At 31.0% G+C, this 23677-nt stretch overlaps 1 protein-coding gene across 3 annotated transcripts in view; it reads right to left on the minus strand.

Moving 5' to 3' along the window:
* The window catches only part of LOC127719874 (transcription initiation factor TFIID subunit 10-like), a 28560-nt gene extending 5421 nt beyond the window's left edge, over positions 1 to 23139 (minus strand). Inside the window, exons 1-2 of one of the 3 annotated variants that reach the window (XM_052226220.1) lie at positions 22987 to 23022; positions 4870 to 9179 (exon numbers count right to left, since the gene is read on the minus strand). In XM_052226220.1, the coding sequence (XP_052082180.1) occupies positions 8301 to 9050 (750 nt within the window). In that variant the 5' untranslated portion in view covers positions 9051 to 9179; positions 22987 to 23022 and the 3' untranslated portion in view covers positions 4870 to 8300. Of the gene's footprint in view, positions 1 to 4869; positions 9180 to 22986 lie in introns of those variants that run through there. The other 2 variants (XM_052226221.1, XM_052226222.1) reach the window with 2 other exon arrangements.
* Positions 23140 to 23677: the final 538 nt, after the last annotated feature.

Raw genomic sequence — 23677 nt, forward strand, 5'->3', positions numbered from 1 at the left:
ATTTGACACAGCATAGGTTTCTAACACAGATTGAATGTGGTCTAAGAACTTAAAAATTTTAAATTGGACATTCACCTATTATGGTCCAAATATCCAAAATCTAAATACATGGTTAGATTCAGCATATCAAAGAACCCCAAGAATTCAATTTTTGATGAAATCAAACAAAGTTTAATTTCGGACCCTTTTGACCTCAATGTGGACAAAGTTGATAACGGGGCCCAAAAATCAAAAATCTAAATACATGGTTAGATTCAGCATATCAAAGAACCACATATATTCAATTTTTGTTGAAATCAAACAGTTTAATTTTGGACCCCGATTTGGACCAACTTGAAAACTGGGCCCATAATCAAAAATCTAAATACATGTTTAGATTCAGCATATCAAAGAACCCTAAGAATTCAATTTTTGTTAAAATCAAACTAAGTTTAATTTTGGACCCTTTGGACCTTAATGTAGACCAATTTGAAAACGGAACCAAAAATTAAGAATCTAAATACACGGTTAGATTCGGCATATCAAAGAACCCCAATAATTCAATTTTTGATGAAATCAAACAAAGTTTAATTTTGGACCCTTTTGACCTCAATGTGGACAAAGTTGATAACGGGGCCCAAAAATCAAAAATCTAAATACATGGTTAGATTCAGCATATCAAAGAACCCCATATATTCAATTTTTGTTGAAATCAAACAAAGTTTAATTTTGGACCCCGATTTGGACCAACTTGAAAACTGGGCCCATAATCAAAAATCTAAATACATGTTTAGATTCAGCATATCAAAGAACCCTAAGAATTCAATTTTTGTTAAAATCAAACTAAGTTTAATTTTGGACCCTTTGGACCTTAATGTAGACCAATTTGAAAACGGAACCAAAATTTAAGAATCTAAATACACAGTTAGATTCGGCATATCAAAGAACCCCAATAATTCAATTTTTGATGAAATCAAACAAAGTTTAATTTTGGACCCTTTGGACCTCAATGTGGACCAATTTAAAAACGGGGCCCAAAATCCAAAAACTAAATACACGGTTATATTCAGCATATTAAAGAACCCCATGAAATCAAGAATAAAACCCCATTGAAATTGGTCAAGAAATAAGCAATTTATAGGAAGTATCTTCTTTTGCACAATCCTGTGCTATTAAATATTTCTTGCTATTGCGCAATACTGTACAATTGACAATTTCTTGCTATTGCGCAATATTGTGCTATTGGATATTTCTTGCTATTGCGCAATACTGTGCAATTGAAGATTTCTTGCTATTGCGCAATACTGTGCAATTGAAGATTTCTTGCTATTGTGCAATACTGTGCAATTGAAAATTTCTTGCTATTGCACAATACTTATTATATAATAATTTACACATCCTGTTTGGTGTGTATCTCCTACCATATCATTATTATTTGATTTTAAATATAAATCAGAAATAACCAACTTAAAATGGAAAATTTTAAAAGAAACAAAAAAGGAAAAAAAGAAAAAAAAGGAAAAAAAAATAAATCCCCCCCCAAAATTTTTTGAACCCCCATTATGATTCATCACCCCCAAACTCAATCCCAGCCTTCCCTTTGTGGTATGGTACCTTGCAGTACAATTTCAGAGAGATCCATACACTTGAACACAAGTTATTGTCTGGAAACTAGAAAAAAATGTGTTTTTTGGCCCCTTTTTGGCCCCAAATTCCTAAACGTTAAGGGCAATTACCCCCAAACTCAAACCCAGCTTTCCCTTTGTGATATGGAACCTTGTAGTACAATTTCAGAAAGATCCATACACTTACACACAAGTTATTGTCATGAAACTAGAAAAATGCTTGTTTTTTGCCCCTTTTTTGGCCCCTAATTCCTAAAATTTGGAGGCAATTACCCACAAAATCAATCCCAGCATTCCTTTAGTGATATGGAACCTTGTGGTACAATGTCAGAGAGATCCATACACTAACACACAAGTTATGTCTGGAAGTTACAAAAATGCTTATTTTTGGCCCCTTTTTGGCCCCTAATTCCTTTACTGTTATTACCATAACCCCCAAAATCAATCCCAACCTTCCTTTTGTGGTATTGAACCTTGTGGTAAAATTTCATAAAGATCCATTCACTTAAACTAAAGTTAGAGTGCGAAAACCAATGTGTCTTCGGACGACGCCGGACGACGACGACGACGACGACGCCGGACGACGACGACGCCAACGTCATACCAATATACGACCACAAAAATTTGTTTGCGGCCGTATAAAAACCTGAATAAATGGTGCACAATGGCATTTATGTGGTGAAGTTTCTGAGAAAAACTCAATTCTGATCAGGGTTCATTGCCAAAGAAATCCCTCAAAATCATTTTTTATCCTTCTTTTCAAATTCCTTGTTAATATTCATGTCACATACATAATGATTGAATTCCTTTCCCATAAAAGTAGATTTTTATGGGTCAATAAAATAAAATTGGTTTATCCTTTTCAACTCCAGACTGTATATTAAGGCCTTAATAAAATATGTGTGTTTCTGCTAACATGCTGCCAAAAAAATAAGGCTAGGTAGGTAGGCAAACAATTTCTTTTTTTCAAATTTTTTTTGACTGAAGGGAAACAATCTGACTTTAATAGTTCAAAAATAACCAAAAATAATCTTTAGGCTAGGCACTAATTTCATAATTGAAAATGGTTACCTATAAAAATAACTAAATCCACAGTATCTATTTATATGCAAACGTTAACGTCAATGAGTATTTGTGTATATTTGTTATATACTTTGCTATTACTGTTTACATGTCTACATATTTTATCAGTATATGACAATAAATCAGGTTCGCTCATGTGGATATGCCAATGTGATTAAAATACAGATCCTCTATCCAAGCTTTGCTAACAAGGATCACAATTCGTTTTACTTTCTGTTCTGGTAATTATAAAATCAGCCAATGAAATTTCAGCCTTCAAATTTTTGATGGCGTGTATTAATCTGACAAAACCAGAGGATTCTGAAAGTCTTTAAAACAGAAAGTAGAACAGAGGATTTTAAGATCCTTGTAAGCAAAGCTTGGACGCAAGATCTGTATCTTAATCAGAATGGTGGATATGCTTAAGTTGCAGTGACCAGATGGAATGAACAATACTTAAACCTCCAAGTTAAATGAACAACCCTAGAAAAACAAACAACCACAACATTCTGTTCTCATCTACAGCGGAATATCTTACAAAGTAGATACCATAAAGTATGCAAGATTGATTAACTTTTGCTTGCTTTGTGTCCAGTGGCAAATATTTCATGCTTATTCAGAACAAGAACAAATTAACAAATAATACAACTGGTAGGTTCTGGAAAGTAGGTCAACTTGAGGTTCGTTCTGGAAAGTAGGTCAACTTGATGTTTGTTCTGGAAAGTAGGTCAACTTGAGGTTTCATTCTGGAAAGTAGGTCGACTTGATGTTTGTTCTGGAAAGGCTCAAAACTCTGGATATAATAATAAAATGTGCTACAAGTCTGCTGATCACAAGGTTACTCTGCAGGAAGAAATGTAACCATATCCAGACATAATATTCTTACAAAAAAAAAAAATCAGCAAACACCAATTTAAAGTTTTTAGTTTGACCTGGCCTGATTTGAATCCACGACCTCGTGCAAACAAGGAAGGAACACAGTCAGAGGCCTTCTAAGGAAAGAACAGGTTAAAAGGCAGCTGTCACAAACTGCAGTAATCATATTTACATTAATCAGTGACTTTCTACTATCAAACCTTCAAGGAATGTCTTTGTTCTTTCTATTGTTTTCCTTATGTACATGTATCAGTGTTGATACATGCATACAAGATTACCTTGGTTACAGATAAATCATACAATCAATTCTGTAAGTTCTTACATTTTTTAGACCTATACATTTCAAGATATATGAATCAACCATGCATCTCATACATATCTACTTCATATGCTTATCCATTCCACAATACCAATACTAGTAAATAATTTTTTTTCAAGTTACAATTTGAAATTATTGTTTTAAAATGATCAACTGATTAAAACTTTCAACCCATCTGTAGACATGTTAGAGAGAGAGAAAGGTTGTATGTAGTCCTGAATCAACTTCAAATCAAGTGCATGGTAATGAAAATATTAAAACCATCCAATCCTATGGTTGACTTGTTTCATGTGAAGATTGCAGAAGTCAGACAAACTTGTTTTAAAAAGATTGACCTTGATATAAAACTTCCATCATGAGAGTTTATAAGTAATTTAAGGGCCTTTGTGGTCGACTGGTCAAAGTAGTTCATCTGCAGTATCACACAGCCTTTCAACACTGTGGTTGTGAGTTTGAACCATGCAAGTTGGCAGGTGTGTTTGTCTCCAATCTTATTTATAGGGGACTAGCATTTTCCCTATCTAAGGTAGGTAGTTCATTCTTGGCACTCTGGCTTCTTCAACCAATATAAACTGGTCCCCATAATATACCCAAGAGTGATGATAGAGGAGTTAAACACCGACAATCAATCAATCATATAAGTAATTCGTTATAAACATGTACCATTACTAGTGCAGTTAAAATAATTAACTATTTCAAAAGTTTGTTGTACACACATCCTGTTCTTATATGTTTTGAGTCCACTTTTAATTTTCCAGTTCACAACTATGCTTTATGAGATATCTCTGTAACAACTTTTCTTCGATTATATTTTTCTGAATTGAATTCTAATATCGGTAAAGTAATTCATGACATATCTAGATTGAATGCTCAAATGGTAATTGTTTTTGAAATAAACAAATATATGCTGCTTACATTTAACTGTCACTTTGAGGAAAAATAAATGTGTTTCATTTTTTGGGAAAGTGCATGTTTTTACTTTACAATAACATGAATAAAAAGAAGGCAACAGTTTGTATAATTTTATTGTATATAAAACAAAAATCAAGCACCTGAATTTTAAAAAGACAAATATCTGCATAGTGCAAACAACAGATCTATATATAGATTAGAATATAAACACAGATATGTTACGACACTAATCAAGTTACAACCTGGTCAAATTATATTTTAAACTCCTACAACTCATCTTTTGAGAAAAAATACTCATAAGTCTTGAACATTTCAGTATAATTTACCATGAATTTTTGTCTTAAGATTTTTTGGGAAAAGAGCCCTGATCTTAATTGAAAGTGTTCAATGTTAGTGTGTTAGTAAAGCCAAAAAAAGTTCACATTCTGTAGCAAAAAATTCCGTCAATTTTGTGGCTATAAAATAAGATAAGCCATTCAAACTAATTGTGTTTTTTAGGCCCTTTTCTTTTTAAAGGGAATAATCGCTGTCCTCAATGTAGATTCAATAGTAACACGTGAACATATAATGTAAACACAACATGAACTTTGAATGGCCTGTAGGAAAAAATATCTACAGAACAAGATAAAATACATAACTAAGGCAAGTAAAAAATGGCAAAATTGTAACTAAACAAACTAAAATTAATAAAAAAAAAGTAAATTCATGTAAGTAAAGGTAGATAATTTAAAAACAAAGATATATATCTGACTAGCAATTGTTACATAAATCTAAAATATCTGACTAGCATATATTACATAAATCTAAAATATCTGAGGGCTATTCCATTAAAATGTATGTGGGAGGGTTACAGGAAGGGACTTTCAAAATATCCCTAAAACCAAGAACCATTTTTTAGATAATTTTGTATAATGGTAATAGATGCATACTGAAAAAAGACCCATGACCCACATTCAATAATTAAACTTCCCTTCCTACCCTCCCACATACATTTTAATGGAATAGCCCTGACTAGCAAAAACAAAACCCTAATTAATAACAAACAAAATTCACACTATAAACCAAACATGATACAAGCATATACTATACAGTGTTTTAACAGTTGTAACAGTAGAAACTAATCAGAAAATCTTGCAATGGCTTTAAGTCAGCCATCTTTTGACCATAAGTTGGTACATGTAGCTAGAATTGTAAAAGCAACATCTTCTCTGTTCAAATACACCATGGTAATATAATTAGGGTTTTAATAAAGAAAAAACTTCATCACATGAAATGTTGTAGTGATCATCAAAACAAGTGAAAACACTGATTATGGTGCTTTCATAATTTTTTTAATTTTTAAGAATTTTCAAAATTAATATCAATCTAAGTTGCAGAGAACATTAAGATATAATCACCATAATGAGCTAAGTACCATTTGACTATATTGAGGGATTTGACAACTATAACTATTCTTAAAATATATTGTGAAAAAATACATTGTGTTAAACTTAACCGATTGACAATACCAACAATACAACCATAAACTGACTTCACAAATTTGTTTTCATTTAAATATTAGAAACTCTTTTCCCGTCAGGAGTGAGTCAATTGTTCTTTGGAATTCTTAAACAGCTTCATTATGTATAATATTGATAAGAATGAGACAAAACTGTATAATTAGTACTTGTATATAAAAGCTAAAAGTTGCACATAAAGAGTTAAAGTATATATATAATACATGATGAAACACCTAGCACACCAATTATAGGTAAATAACAACAATACATAATAACAACAAATGTATAAATAGCAAGATATAGCACCATAATCCTTGTGTAAAACATATATGTGCACTTTTAAACCCAAGTTTAATAAAATGTATAAATGCACATGCATGTATATGTTTAAGACTTGTCAATGTTCTAATGAAGCAATTTAAAACTGGACAAAGAGCCATTAAATGTAAATTTTATAGATTTTTAGAAAGAATTTAAAAATTAGAAAGCAATAATTTATTTTCTCCATGAATGTTCTTATTTGACATACTACTAGAAGCTAAATAAGAAAAACACCCATTGTTGTGGACTATGAAACAAAATAGGGATAGCAAACTTTTTAGAGACGTCTTCCATTCTAATCTGAAAATTTAAAGTTATCTCCCTTAGATCATATAACTAATTTTCATTTTGATAACCCTGTGTTGAAAACAATATTTTTGTTGACAACACACACATAAAGGGTTCAAGCACAGGCACTTGTCTCTGAAAAAAAATACATATACTTCAATATAACACTGTATATAGATAAAAAAAACATTCAGAGACAAGTGCCTGTGGGTTTTATGTACAATGCTGTTCTACTGTAAAATAATGCTGAATATGACTATTTACTACAACAAAAATATATATGATACATATGTAGACAAAGCAACATTTATAAGAATATTACTGTTTTACATATACACATATTAGTACAGCTTATTTACTGGTATGTCATTTACATAATATGGCTTCATACTTTAGCTAGGACAAACTGTGAGTTACTACACTTTTACAACATAAAAATCATATTTCTAAAGTCTCATCTATTAAACATTTAAAAATCTGGAAAAGGACACTTCTTAAAAATATTTGTAACAAAACTGCATAAGAGACATTTTTCCTTATTTTACCTGTATGTACATGTAATTTTTTTTCAGAAAGGATTTCTAGATTGGATTTTTCAAATATACTAAGTCGTTATTGTTGCTAATATGTTTAATGGAAAATAAAATTATCTCTCTGCTCAAGGCAATATTTTTCTAAAAACTCAAAAGCTACAAACTTTGTTTATTACAGTGTTTGATTTGAAATCAGGAACTCTAAGGTTAAGGTATCCATGTCACAATTGACAACATCATTAACTGAAGAGGATGGGAATGGGAAGCCCTCGAGTTCATGACCATTACTAGTAAACTTTTATCAAAATTTTGTGACAATAAAATTTTTCATTGTTAGCTCAAAAATATGAGATGAATGACAATAATCTTAAGATTAATCTGACACTACCGAAAAATTGGCTTGACAATAAAGGATATTCCTTATCTAATCAAAAACATTCCATTGTTCTTGCAAAGCAAATCTTAACAAAATGAATTCAACAAAAGAATATAATTGTGTGAATATACACAATTCTTAAAAGTGTGAAATTTGAATTTCAGTTTAAGTGTTGATGTTATAACTGTACAATAAAATTGAAATGTCACACCAACCACTTCATGTAATAAATTCAGGAGGTAAATGACTTGTTTTTATCAAGTTTTCTACAAGAGGAATACTAATAGTATGTAGTATGAACATATGTCTTTGCTTTATAAATGAAATTTCTTTGAATTCTTAATAATAATATAACATTATATTTTTCTGACATACTTAATAAAACAACTCATAATGCTGATCAAGTCATATAATAATACCTTTAACAAATCTTGCCAATTTTCCACAGTTCAGAGTTATATTCCTTATTTTTGGATTTTCTTAACTGACAATAGAGTTATCTCCCATTTTTTAACATTTTATTGGAGTGTCAAAGGAGAATTTTGGCTTGTTGTAGCCATCAGTGCTGTACAACTTCATCTTTTCTTCAGACAGTGATGGAGTTTCTGGTTTTGACTCCCAGTGGTAAACAATTTCCTGGTCTGATGGACACGTCTTTCGGAAGGTCTCGTTTTTGTATGCTGCAGCTAAGTACTTCCACAATCCAACCATATCATCAGGAATTTCAAAATCTTTGAAAGCCTTGGCAGCTACTCTGATGTGCTGAAGTTTTGGCAACATAAGGCAATCCAGATGAGTAAGCTTGTCTCCACACAGAAAGCGTGTATCTGCTGTTTCCAGATAGTCATTAATGGCTTGTAGTTCCTTCAGTAAATGATCTGCGGAGTGGCTTACTTGCTTGATAAAATACGAGAACTTTGAGAAAATGTCTAAACAAACGGAATGGGCTTGCATGTTGCTGTATTGTAGAGATGGATACGGGAATGTTTCATCAACGTACTGAACAATCTCATCGTTGTCAGATCTGATTTCATCTCCATGCTTAAGAACAGGCAAGCGATTAGCTAACTTCTTAAAATCCAAAGGTGGACGAGCCATATTGATCGTTATCACGTCATAATTCAACTCTCCAGACTTGAGATCTAGAATCATATAGAACCTCTGACAGAAAGGACAAGCTCCGTAACTTTCTCCATCTTTCCCAGCTCGAACATACAACTCCACATGATTTGTGGGAAGAGAATCACCGTTAACACTCATTTTCGATAGAAAGTGCAAAGATTAAAGCTCCAGAAAGTCAGGATAACTTAAAAACTACTCCAACAGAGAAAGGTTCAGCCGAAAACTAAAGATAACACTGCTACAACCAATCACCAAAATGTAGTCAACCTGAAGAGAGAAAGAGAGGAAAATGTTAGAAATTCTTTGAGGTCTCAATGTTGTGAACATGCTTTAACAATCTTTAATAATACAATCTGCTTTATAGATGTGAATTTAGTATTTTAAATAATTGCAAAAATGAAAGATGCATATAGCATCACTTAAAAAATCTTGAAGGAAATTTGTGCTTTTTTTCACTTTTTTAAAATCATTAAGCATTTTTTTCCAATTTTTTATAGAATTTCTAACATTTTCTCTTTCTTTTTTTTTTTATATTTGTCAAATTTGAACTTCTTTTCATGCTGCAAAATTATTATTTTAATCATGTTAATTGTTCTATCTTATAAAATAACTGAGTTTAAAAACAATTGTAAACATTTCCCACATTCTCATGCTGGTGGCCATGATTTTTAGTAAACAGGTAAACTTTTTTCTGCCAAAGAAAATGTAACATCATCAGGGTACATTTTTACCTAATCTATTCTGAAACAAATTCCTGATGTTTAATCATAATTTCAGTTTTCCCTGAATGCCACAAGCATAAAAATTAGCTTATAACTTACTATGCAAAAATTTCTTCAATAGGAGGATACTTTTTTTCAATTTTTTAACATGCATCAACAAGAATCATTTATAGGTTTCAAGATTAAAATTTACACTGATTTTATATTGTTTTTGTTTTTACCAAAAAAATATTTATTAAATCATCCCTACATGCAAATAAAATCAAAATCAATACAAAAACTACAATATGAGCATGATGTAACATAAATACCTCAAATGCACTTCCTTCAAATAATCATTGTGTTATAAATCCTAACTAAAAATAACTTATTTCCACTTTATAGAACAATATCGACAACACCTTAACAATATTTGGTAATTTTTTCTCTATGACTCTACTACCCACAGTAGCAACATTTTTGTCCAACTAAGTACCCATGATATCTACAACCACACCTTGATTTTATCATACAACTGGCCTTTAAAGTTGAACATTAACATAGATAACCCTGTGTACACTGTGACTTAAAAGTGTTAGTTCTGGTTTAATAATGAATGTACATTCAGAATTTTAAATATTTCAGTTTGTAATTCATTGCCGAACTATGTATAAATTAGGCCAGAATTCAATGGATCCAGAAGAACTAGTAACCTACTTGCTAACCCCATCCCTTAAAATTAATGTCAAATCAACAATGATTTTCTATCAATTTGCAAATGACAAATTGACATCTTTCTACATGTATGCATGATTGTACTTACATATATATAAAAAAAAGTAATAGACTATCCTTCAATTTGTACTTGAAATTCAAAATGACCATTTTTTTTTAGCTTTGACCATCTCAATACTCCTACACAAATCATCAAAAAAAAGTTTCTTTTCACTTAGTATTGCTTTCCCTGTTTTTTATTTTCCCCATTAGTTTTACTTTAGATACAACAAGTAAAATTTTGAGTCTGTGGGTATACTGCCCCTGCGAGGAATTCAAGAACTGTTCTTAAAATTGTTCAAGAACTGTTCCAGAACTATGTTCTAGAACAGTTCATGAACATTAAATGGCCCACTTCTAAGTTCAAGAACTAATAATTCACCATACTGGGTTAATTATAAACATAATTTCAGAAAAGCAGTTACATTTATTTGGTAAATAAACTCATCATAGATACCAGGACTAAATTTTGTGTATACGCCAGAGGCGCGTTTCGTCCACAAAAAACTCATCAGTGACGCTTGAATCCAAAAAATTTAAAAAGGCCAGATAAAGTACGATGTTGAAGAGCATTGAGGGCCAAAATTCCTAAAAGTTTTGCCAAATAGAGCTAAGGTAATCTATTCCTGAGGTAGTTAAGTGCCAACTTTTAAAAGGTACATATGTAAGTACATGTATAAAGGAGGAAACACTCCAACTCTTAATGTTGGCTCAATATGTAGAGATATGTGATACTAAAGTAACCTACATCATTGTATAAGTATATATATTTAGAGTATGAAGGACTTGTTCAAAATTTATGAACCACTGTTCTGGATAGACAAAAAATCTCTTGTTGCTATTATACTAAGGTGGTGAAAATATTTAAACAAGTGCATATCAATTGTAACACTTAATTCTAATGTAATAATTTTCAGTTCCACAATAAAATCAATATTTTTTTAAAATAGATGTAGTATTGTGCAAGACTTTATCATGTCAATCATAAAATTGAGCATGGAAACGGGGAATGTGTCAAAGAGACAACAACCTAACAAAGAGCAGAAAACAGCCCAAGGCCACCATGTCTAAAAACAGATCTAGAGGGGATAGACAATGGAATGAAAATAAGTACATAAGAGAAGAAATTGACCTCAACAGGTCTACCGCTAAAACAATCTGCACGTAAAAAGGATATAACAAAATAGGACTGAACTATATAAAGTGTGGTAGTAGCGATCAGTGTTCTCCCCAGATATTCCATATAGCATCAAGGTAAACAGGGTAATTTGAAATACCATCTTGTTTCTAAAAATTATAGCATCCATTACACTATCTAGAAGAAAATCATTTCAGATAGCATCACATTTAAGAAATATAGCATCACATTACCATGATGCTAAAAGGCCCTGGGGAGAACACTGGCGATAACAAAAAAGGACTGGACTATGAAACCTATAAAGTGTGTCAATATAAAGTACATGCCCATGCTTCAAACATGCAGCATATTTTGTTGATAGATAAGTTGAAAGTTTTAATCAATCTTTAAGACATCATTAATATGACAGGTTGATCATGTTATTCAAAGGTGAAATGTGCACATCATCTTAATCAGACTAGAGAGAAATGTGTTGGACCTTATCCAACCTCTTCATAGTCATAAAGGCAATACACATTGTATAACAATGTGTTACATAAAAACATGTTAAGAACTTTCATGTATGTACATAAAACTGTGTATGTACAATCCCAGCACTATAACTGTTAAATTACAATGTATAAAATAAACTTCTATATATATCTTTTAATTTTTAACTTGTACACCATAAATATTAGGTCTAATATATATGTTGATCAATTTCTTGTCAACAAACAGACTCAAACTCTGATCCCTCCCAAACCTGCAGCCTTTTTCACACAGAAAAATCACCTGTACATTAAAATCTTAACAATACAACTTACCAAGTCAAAACAAATCGGTTTATGAAAGGTAGGTGTTGAAGCATTCCTGAGCGTTTTGTAAGAGTAATAAATCCAATTGAGAATAATTTCAACACCATGCACAATTAAAAAAAACGACTACCTTTCCGCACTTATTTTAATTCCCAAAATGAAAAAATCTACATGTAAAAAATAAAACTAAAATAAGAAAATAAGAAACATAAATTTTTTTTTTAAAACAGGACCAAAATATAATAAATTTCTTATTGCATAATCTCTTTTAAATGTCAAAAATCTGCTAAAAATCCTTGAGTATTGATGAGAATGATTATATCACAAGATTAAACTGTACAAGGTGAATATAATGCATTTTATACTACCATGACAACAGCTGGTTCATTTACAGTTTTTAATCAAATTTAGATTACAGTTTTATAGACAATGTGTTTCCTGACTAAAACAACAGGTTTTAGCCTTTCACCACATGTGCCTTACGATTTCCTTTCTTTTCTTTCACTATATAAAATTAAGGAGATGTGGTATATGATTGGCAATATATTAGACAACTATCTACCCGAGACCAAACCATGTGGATGTAACTGTAAGAAATTATAGGGCTTAAAATAATGAGCAAAACCAATACTGTATACATGTAGTAAGCGGAAAAAAAAGCCCAGAAATGTCAAAATGTGAAACAATTCAAACCAGAAAACCAATTGCCTGATATATGACAAAACAATACACGAAAAACAAATATGGCAGACAGCAACCAATCAACTGGATTACAAGCTCCTGAATAGGGATAGGCCTAAAAGAATGTGGCAGGGGTTAAACATGTTTGTGAGTTCTAAGTCGTACTGACTATGACATAACTCGTATGATCAATGTGGGCTATATAATGGTAGTATGTTACTATGTAGTGGTTAATTGTGTTTTGAACATTTAAGACTGAAGGTCCAAGATCTTGCTCATATTGGGTAAATGACCATGATCAATCAAAAAAAAAAAAAAAAACAACACTGAAGAAAAGTGACATTCCAACAACTCTAAATTATGACCGACATACATGTTTACCTTTAAATTCTAATAACCTGTAGGTCCCACTCAGATTTACCATACATGTAGATGTATATCTGGATTTTTAAACTGTGTGTACGGTTTCAATGTATATGTATGGTGTTATCACTTTAAGCATATGAAAATATTTGAGACATAGCTACAGGGAGGAGACAAGATACCTTTAATCATTATAATGACGAGACAGTCTTTCTAATACTGTAAAATTTGACATTATTATATATTAATTTATAATTTTCAATTCTGATTTTAAAAACAAAATGAAGGCATTTTTCCCACTAGTCAAATAATATAAACTTTTTGTACATCATAACAAAACAGATGAATTGATATTGATCAACATATTAATTTCTTACCTAGCTTAGAAAGACATCTATCCCTAATGACTACTAATGTTAACTTGTGTCAACCTGTGTCACTTGCCAACTACATGTACGCAAGTGCGTAATCATACAAGTACGACATCATTAGGAAGGGAAACATCATACATCATTACACATACATAGATTTACATCAATACATATTATAGAAAAATATTTCAGTGAGTGATATGAATATACTTGTAAACACAAAGAAGGAATTTCAGGCAAAAACATTAAAAAAGTAATTCCCATGAATACTTATTTCCATTCCCTTTCCTATACTCTAATATCTAATATTCAAATAATCATTTCAGTTTTCTTTCTGACATTGCCAAAATAAGTGGACCAAATTTTAATTGTTTACCTAATTATTGCGAACCCAATGAAAGTTTTCCACAGTGCCATCTCTATCTTGACAAGGTATTTAAACTTTTGTAAGTTCACCTGTCCTATTGAATGAATACAATAGCTATTTTTCTCTGTGTAGTTTATTCACTGGGACCTTTAAATATCTTCTAAGAGAAATCTATCACTCATTGATTAATTTACCTGAGTAAAAAAAATTTCTTATATATAGACAAAAATACTTTTTTTATACTCGTTAACTGCGTGTGATGATGTATTATTCAATATTAATAATATATTTTCATTCAGTTTAATATAAACATTGATTCAATCATAAAAAGTGGATTTCAATCAAAAGTTTTATCAATGTTCCTATTGAAATTTGATTTTTTTTTGTCTAGTTATAGAGAACATTTAAGAAGATCCTAATTTGAACATTATAATTTTTAAGTTTTTATTCATGTCAGACAAATTTTTTTTTAAAAGGAACAATGTTGAAAGTTTTGTCGGAAATCAACTTTTTATGATTGAATCAATGTTTATATTAAACTGAATGAAAATATATTATTAATATATTATTAATATAACATAAATCAACGCTAACATGTTTAACCCCGCCACATTCTGTATGTATGCGCCTGTCCCAAGTCAGGAGCCTGTAATTCAGTGGTTGTCGTTTGTTTATGTGTTACATATTTGTTTTTCGTTCATTTTTTGTACATAAATTAGGCCATTAGTTTTCTCGTTTGAATTGTTTTACATTGTCATTTCCGGGCCTTTTATAGCTGACTGTGCGGTATGGGCTTTGCTCATTGTTGAATGCCATACGGTCACCTATAGTTGTTAATTTCTGTGTCATTTTGTCCCTTGTGGAGAGTTGTCTCATTGGCAATCATACCAAATCTTATTTTTTATATTTTATTAATGTTTCAACTTTGCATCACTGTTTACATTCAACAGATTGAAAATATATTATCATTTTGAATAAATATAACATCACATGCAGTTTTGAGTATATATGTATTTTCCTCTATTTACAATTTTTTTTTTTTACTGAGGTAAATTAATCAATAAGTGATAGATTTCTCTTAGAAGAAATTTAAAGGTCCCAGTGAAAAAACTACATGGAGAACAATAGCTATTGTATTCATTCAATAGGACAGGTGAACTTACAAAATTTTAAATACCTGGTCAAGATAGAGATGGCACTGTGGAAAACTTTCATTGGGTTCGCAATAATAGGACAGTCATGACTGTAGTAATTGATTGAATTCGTAGCAGACTTAGCACAAAGAACATGTATAAAAAAAAGTTCAAGAGTCAACTCATGTTCAATTGAATAGCTAATTATCATGCCAAGCTGTTTTTCTTTAATTTAAGATGGATTTGAGATATAACAAAAAAAATCTTTACTCTTTTTGCATGTTAACAAACACCTACAACATAACCAGGTTACTTACTTATTGTGTTAAAAAATGTATGTTGCTTCAAAAAATAAAAAGATTTCAATTTTGATCTTTGTAAATGTAGGTGGTAAACAAGAATAAGAACTTTTAATAAACTGCTTCGCTGAGTGCAGCTGGATACGCCCGCAGAGGTCCAACCCTGAACAGTTGGGGCAAAAATGGACACAATATTCAAGCTTGATACAGGTCTGAATTTGGATTGCAATTGAATATTTGACATATTATAGGTTTCTGAATAAATGTAGTCAAAGAACTTGAAATTGGTTATATGAATTGAATTTATATTCAATTAAAGATTTCTTGCTGTTGTGCAATACACTGTTTTCAGACTATAAACAAATAAAGTTCAATTTCTTCTCAATGTCATATTTGAAATTTATGAAAATCAATAGGGAGATTACATCAATAGCTATAAATAATTCACCAAAGTTTCATGAAAACTGCTGAAAGAATTTTTGAGTTATTGTCCAAAAACTGGAAAATCCCCCCTTTTTTAATGAATAAAACCCCACAACTCAGAAATGTAAAATCTAAAATTTATAAAAATCTAAAGGGAGCTCATGTCAATAGATATAAACAATTCACCAAAATTTCTTGCAAGTTGGTGAAAGCATTCTTGAATTATTGTCGGAAAACTGGAAAAATCCCCCCTTTTTTAATGAAAAAAACCCCAAAACTCAGAAACGGTATATCTGAAATATATAAAAAACGAAAAGGAGGTCAGGTCAATAGATATAAACAATTCACCAAAGTTTCATGCATATTGGTTAAAGCTTTTTTGAGTTAATGTCCGACATGTTGACGACGGACGGACAGACAGACGGACAGACGGTCAACGGTATACCATAATGCGTCCCGTAAACTGGCGTATAAAAATGAATGGAAATAACTTAAAGAAGAGGAAGCTATTCTTTCAGCAACTGGTCGCCATCATATAGACAAGGGTGTTGAAAATGATGTGAAAAAAACTCAAACAATCAATCAATATATAAATATTCTAGAAACCATGAGTTGTGCATTATAATAAATCAATGACACTATAATTATTTTCAGGTACATTTTGTACAGTGTGGGAGTAAATATTGACATATAACCATTCTTTGAGTATTCAATTATTATACATGACATGTAGATAGAACATAAAAGTTACTATCTTGAATTCCAAAAATTACAATTAATCATAAAATAATTTAATTTTGTATATGGAAAATAGTTAAGTTGCTGGGTTGGACAGCAGAAAGTTTTTATCTCAAAGTGCATATTTTTACTTTTTTGTTGTCAATCGAGTTTTATTGAGTATATGCTATTTTTGAACTTATAACCTATTCTTCAATGCAAAAACACTCTAAACACTATCAATGTATACAATGAATTGATACTTTGACCTCATTTTCAATGCAAGATTTTTGTATGAAATTGATAAGAAGTCATTCAAAGTAGATACATGTCCATTATATCTGTACATGTATTTGATACATGATTGATGGCAGACATAGACTTTTTATCATTTTTTGGAATTGTTTCATCCATACGATTACAAGGGGAAAATAAAACTAATCATGTTTTTGAGTTTTGCAACTCTAACTTTCATATAAAATTAATCAGTATGAATCTAGCATGAACAGAATACATGTAGTTTTCGTCATCACTTTTCATGATTTAATAATAATAAGTTAGAATTTTCTAGGGAATAGCTTGGAAAAGAAAATTATTTCCAAATGTCCTTTCTAACATCATATTCAGACTAAAATGATGGCCATTCCAAATGTTTATTAGAAATAAGATGTGGTACGAGTGCCTAGAGGCAACACTCCATCCAAGTCACAATGTGCAAAAAGTAAACAATTATAGGTCAAAGTACTGCTTTCAACACGGAGCCTTGGGTCATGACTGCTTACCTTAATTTAATAAAATTGGTCTTAGACCAGAGTTCTCACTAAGGATTTTTTAAGGCGAGTCCAGGGACTCATCATTTTTTCCATGACGAGCCCATCAAAGACAGAGCAGATGAAATTTTATTGCTATATAATTTAGTATTTCAGTCTCTATGACAAAACAGAGCAAGGAAATAAAAAAAAATAATTTTATTGTTGTTGTCTTACAAAATGATGATATGATACATGTATGTGCTCAGTTTACACATCATTTTTCAATCTTGATGCATCTTTGTATCTAACATGTCTAAAAATGTAACAAAAACAGAGACTGAGAACTATATGTTCTGTTTACAGTTCTAAATCGGAAGGTTTTCACAAATAAAATGTATCTTATTCAAAAAGGACATTTCAGGAAAGACTACAATGCAGATGCTCCCATGCAAAAATATGTGACAAAGAAAAAATTTAATAATGAAACAAAAATATGTGTTCATAGACCTTTATGTCCCAGATTTAGCTAGCACTATTATCACATTTTCATGTTTGGTGAACCATGAAATCTAGGTTAAAACCTTAGTTTTGCAGAAATGTTTAACAGTTAAAATATAAATAAGAAGATGTGGTATGAGTGCCAATGAGACAACTCTCCATCCAAGTCACAATGTATAAAATATGAAAGTATGGCCTTCAACACAGAGCCTTGGTTCACAGCAAACAGCAAGTTCACATTTAAATGGACATATTTTTAATAAGTTTTAAGTTGATACGGTATGTTACGGTATGTTCACAACTTCAGGTAAACTACCTTAACCTAAAACTTTTTTTTCCATGTTCAGTGAAATTGACAAATCTGGGTCAACATGGTCAAAACCCTAATTTGTCCAATTATTCTAAAAGTTCACATCATAATAATGTAACCACGTGTAAGGCTAATGAAATTGAATGTTGGTTTCCCCTAACACAAGAAAATTTTAAAGGGTCGGCAGGTAGGAAAAACTTTTATGTATTATTTTTTTTGCGAAAAATCAGATGAGGCATATATATATAGTTTCGTTCTATAGAGATATTTTTCTTAAACCACTGACAGGAAATTCTTGAAAATAAAGAGTTTAACATGTGATCTATATTGTGGTATAGCTATTTTAAACTTTAAGAATGATAAATGAAACATTTTTAAAGAAATTATCAGACAATTAAAGCATCATTGATAATTGTATGAAGACTCTTTTTTTTTCTCCATCTGTTTAAGAAAAAAGAATTGAGCTGCAGGATTAATAAACTGCTTAGCTGAGCGCAGCTGAATACGTCCGCAGAGGTCCAACCCTGAACAGTTGGGGCAAAAATGGACACAATATTCAAGCTTGATTCAGGTCTGAATTTGGATTGTATTAAATATTTGACATATTATAGGCTTCTGACTAAATGTAGTCAAAGAACTTGAAATTGGTTATATGAATTGAATTTATATTCAATTAAAGATTTCTTGCTGTTGTGCAATACACTGTGCTGTTGCGCAATACTTAGTAAATCTGTTGTCAGACTATATAGCTATAAACAATTAAAGTTCAATTAATTCTCAATGTCATATTAGAAATTTATGAAAATGTAAAGGGAGCTTACATCAATAGCTATAAACAATTCACACCAAAGTTTCATGAGAATTGCTGACAGCATTTTTGAGTTATTGTCCGAAAACTGGAAAATCCCCCCTTTTTTAATGAATTAAACCCCATAACTCAGAAATGTAAAATGTAAAATTTATAAAATTCTAAACGGAGCTTACATCAATAGATATAAACAATTCACTAAAGTTTCATAAGAACTGCTGAAAGCATTTTTGATTTTTTGTTGGAAAACTGGAAATCCCCCTTTTTTTATGAAAAAAAACCCTGTAACTCGGAAACGTAAAATCTAAACTATATAAAAATCAAAAGGGAGCTCATGTCAATAGATATAAACAATTCACCACAATTTCTCGCAAGTTGGTGAAAGCATTCTTAAGTTATTGTCCGAAAACTGGAAAATCCCCCTTTTTTTAATGAATTAAACCCCATAACTCGGAAACGTAAAATCTAAAATTTATAAAAAAACGAAAGGGAGCTCACGTCAATAGATATAAACAATTCACCAAAGTTTTATGCAAATTGGTTAAAGTGTTTTTGAGTTAATTTCCGACATGTTGACGACGGACAGGCGGATGGACGGACAGACGGACACTGTATGCCATAATATGTCCCGTAAACGGGTGTATAAAAATGTTATAGTAGACTAGGCAGGGTTAAGGGAAACCAACAATCCTTTTTGCAAGGCCTTATGAGTTTTATGTTGATGTGACCAAAATGTTTGAAAGACTGGAAGAGTTTCTTGCATAGTTTCAAATCATATCTTAGTTTTCAATCATAAATGGGATTATATCCATTTTTGAGGATACCACAAGCTACAATGAATAAAAATGCCTGGACATGACAAGTGTAAAACAATTTTATTAATTTTATTAACTAAACAAGAATATATTATACGGAATGATTTCTGTACAAAACAATAAAGGAAAACAAATATGCTATACAGAAACCAACAACAAAAAATGAATTACAGGCTCCTGACTTTGGACAGGCACATAGTGATACAGATTGGTAGAATATTTTGGCCTTCTTCTACTTTAAAGGTCCCAACCCATATAGAGCTATACTAAACTATCCTTTACCCTAACCTGGAACATCACTCTACCTTATCATAACCATAAATGAAGTCCGACCCTAAAGTTAAGTATAGGGAAGACTTAAAGAAAAAAGTCAAGTAAGAAGGTCAATACTGGCAATATTTTGGACCACCTTATTTTGGAAAAATCTGCAAGTTATCAAAAGACATCTCCTCATCAACTGTCACTGATATAGCCCAAAGACAAACTCAATTTAGACACTTTACACCAGGCCTCTACAATAACTTTTTTTCCAACTTGTCCAGTAGGACAAGTACATACCAAAACTTACTTGTCCGAATGAAATTGTAACTTGTCCAACAAAAATCTTAATAATAACCTTTTTTGCATTTTAAGTTGATTCAAGGAACAAAATGAATTAAAACAATAGAACAGACTTTGATTTATATCTTTTGAAATACCTTTTAAAAATATGAGTCAGAACAACTGAATCTAGTCATGTCACAGGACTTAAGTTCTAGTTTTCATCAATGCCAAAGTCTCATCAGACTCTACACATGAGGCACCGTCTGATAGGACTGTCAATTTCCACTCATTGGATTTGTATCCTCGTTTATTAATTTGAAAAAAGTTTTTTCAAATTCAATCAATAAAAAAAAAATAAGATGAGGAATGATTGCCAATGAGAGTACTCTCTGCAAGAGACCAAATGACACAGAAATTAATAAATATAGGTCACTGTATTGCAAGTATTGTTTTTTCTTCTATATATGATCAAATATGATTTGGGAATTTTATGGTAAATAATTTCTTCATTTTTATTTAAAAAATATTTTTGTTAAAAAAAAATACGGTATGGTATTTATTATAAAGCAACAGAATAAGGTAGGAAAACGAGGTACTGATTTGTCTTGGTCCCGAAATGTCTCCTGTCTCCTGCGTTGCCAGACTGTCTATTAATCATGTTTATTAAATATGTCTCCTACGGTGCCAAACTGTCTATTAAAATTGGAGCCGAATCGTTTCCGAGCTGGTGACGAACTGTCTTGTAAAGTTACCTTCCTTATCTACAAAGCACGACGCTGATTTGGATCAGTAAGACTGGTTTCCGAGAATAGTATGCCTTTTACCTGTTAAAAAGTACCTGACAAAGAACAAGTTTTAAATTATCGATTGCAAGTAAACATGTCAAATTAATACTTGTGTTTATCTTCTTTTCTTGTTTTTTGTTTATAATTACTTTGTTCATCAAAGTTGGATTAAATTTATTTTCTGCTTAATAATTTAACTTGTCCCATCGGACAAGCTTGATATAGCTTTTACTTGTCCGACCTTTTTTTCCTCTGGTACCTGACAATCGGACAAGCGTTATTGTCGAGCCCTGTACACATTGGCAATTCATACAATGGGAAGCAAGTTAACTCGTACCATTGTAAACTCGTACTACGTAAACTCGTACCGAAAAAGTTTATACTCATACCAACGTAAACTCGTACCACTGGGAAGTTGTACCAATCAGAATTCATACCACTGCAAACTCGTACCATTAAAAATATATTCAAAAATACGAATGTTTTAAGATTTTTTTTTGGGTAAACTTAATAAAAAAAATTGAATTACTTGGGAGTTTATACTAGATTTTAATGAAAACTTAGACAAAAATATGAATGTTTTATGATTATTTTTTTAAGCTTTATATAAAAAATTAAAATATCTTTGAATTTATACCAGATTTTAATGAAAACTTAGACAAAAATACGAATGTAATTTCTTAATCACCATGCTAATTAATATATTAAATTCCTTTGATTGTGTGATTATTGGTTGATAATAAACTAATCAACTTGTTTAATCATGTTATTAAATTTTGATTGTTGTTATATAATTTAACAGCTTGGAATTAAATGTATAATGTTTATCATTAAATGAAATTCCTGATTATCAAAACACAAGCTGACATGAGTTGTCTCAAAGCCCAATTTTTTATACATGAATGTTCTTGAAATTGTGGTAAATAAAGCATCAAAATGAAACATATTCTTTGTTATTCTGCCAACACTACCAAAATACATAAATCTATTCAATGTAACTGATTTGGAATGATTAAAAATTAAATCAAATAGTTGTCAGTAAAAGTTTAAAAAAGAGTCTATTCAAGGGAGACAACAAAGCCAATCTGCCACGGTTTTCTCGATTAATAGTTATCTTGTACCATTGTAAACTTGGTCATTGTAATTTCAAATTATAAACATTTTACAGACTTAAGAGGTATTGAGTGAAATTAAAGTATATATTCATCATTAAACACCATTTGAATGCATTTAAATAAGATGGGACGAGTTTACAATGGTATGAATTTACCGTGGTACGAGTTAGCAGTGGTACGAGTTTGCATTGGTACAAGTTTTTTTTCAGTGGTACGAGTTGACATTGGTACGAGTTTACAATGGTACGAGATAACTTTATTTCATACAATGTACATGTATGTCATTATCAGATTATGTGTCATTTTAACTTGAAAAGGATTGAGAAGACGATCTGCTGGCATTACAAACGTTGTTGAATGTTGCATTAAAGAAGGCATTGTCGATTGAGTGACAACCATACAGTCTATCCAGGGTCACTATATGGCCCGACCGCTGAGTGGTTGAGGATAGAAATATCTAACTAATTCAGATTTAATCAAATTATAGACAGGTCAAAGGGAAGTAACGCAAAGGAATATTTTTAAGATTATTCATTTCATGATTTTTCATAATAAATGCGCGTCAATTAAATATGTCAAAAGAAGCATAAACAGAAAATAAAATGACAGTCAAGCTAATGCCATCTCAGACCCGAAGATATCATAGTAAACATGGTAAATATTGTAAAAATTTAGCTTGATTCTTACCAGGCTCTGTATTCATATTATCATAAAAAACTTAATGTGACGTTCAATTTGATTGGTCAATTGACTATTTTTCACTCAATCAAATTTTATGTTACAAATATCAGTCATGAGGCACCTTACAGGCTGCAACAACTGAGTCACTGTCATGAAAATGCCAGGCATTCGTAAGACTTACAACCTTCATTAATACATTTGTACATAGTATACCAAATCTTTGGTCTGAAAGTATACTTTTGTGTTTTCCCTGTCATGAACACTAATTCGAAATAATTATGACATTTAAAGTGTCATACAGTACAATTTTCTAGAAAAAGTAAATAATTTTCAAAGCCTATCCTTAAAAACAGACAAGATAAATTAATACATAGATGTATAAACCCAGGTTTATACATCTATGATTAATACAATTGTATTATATGTCTCTGTTAAAAGTCTGTAAATTCTTAATTTATTTCCTTGCATCATATCAGGTTTATCATTCATTATATTTATAGTCTCTTTTAATATGATAAATTATAACCAAGTATACTGGGGCTTAGGTGATCATAGGTACTTGGGGACAGGACAATCACCCCCCTTTTTTCCAAAATATGTTATTTTTTTGTTTTCTATTGATTTCGATTATTTTTTCACGTTTTTATACGACCTCAAAATTTTTGCGGTCGTATATTGGTATGATGTTGGCGTCATC

Source organism: Mytilus californianus, unplaced genomic scaffold, assembly GCF_021869535.1.
Source record: "Mytilus californianus isolate M0D057914Y unplaced genomic scaffold, xbMytCali1.0.p SCAF_11, whole genome shotgun sequence".
NCBI lineage: Eukaryota > Metazoa > Mollusca > Bivalvia > Mytilida > Mytilidae > Mytilus > Mytilus californianus.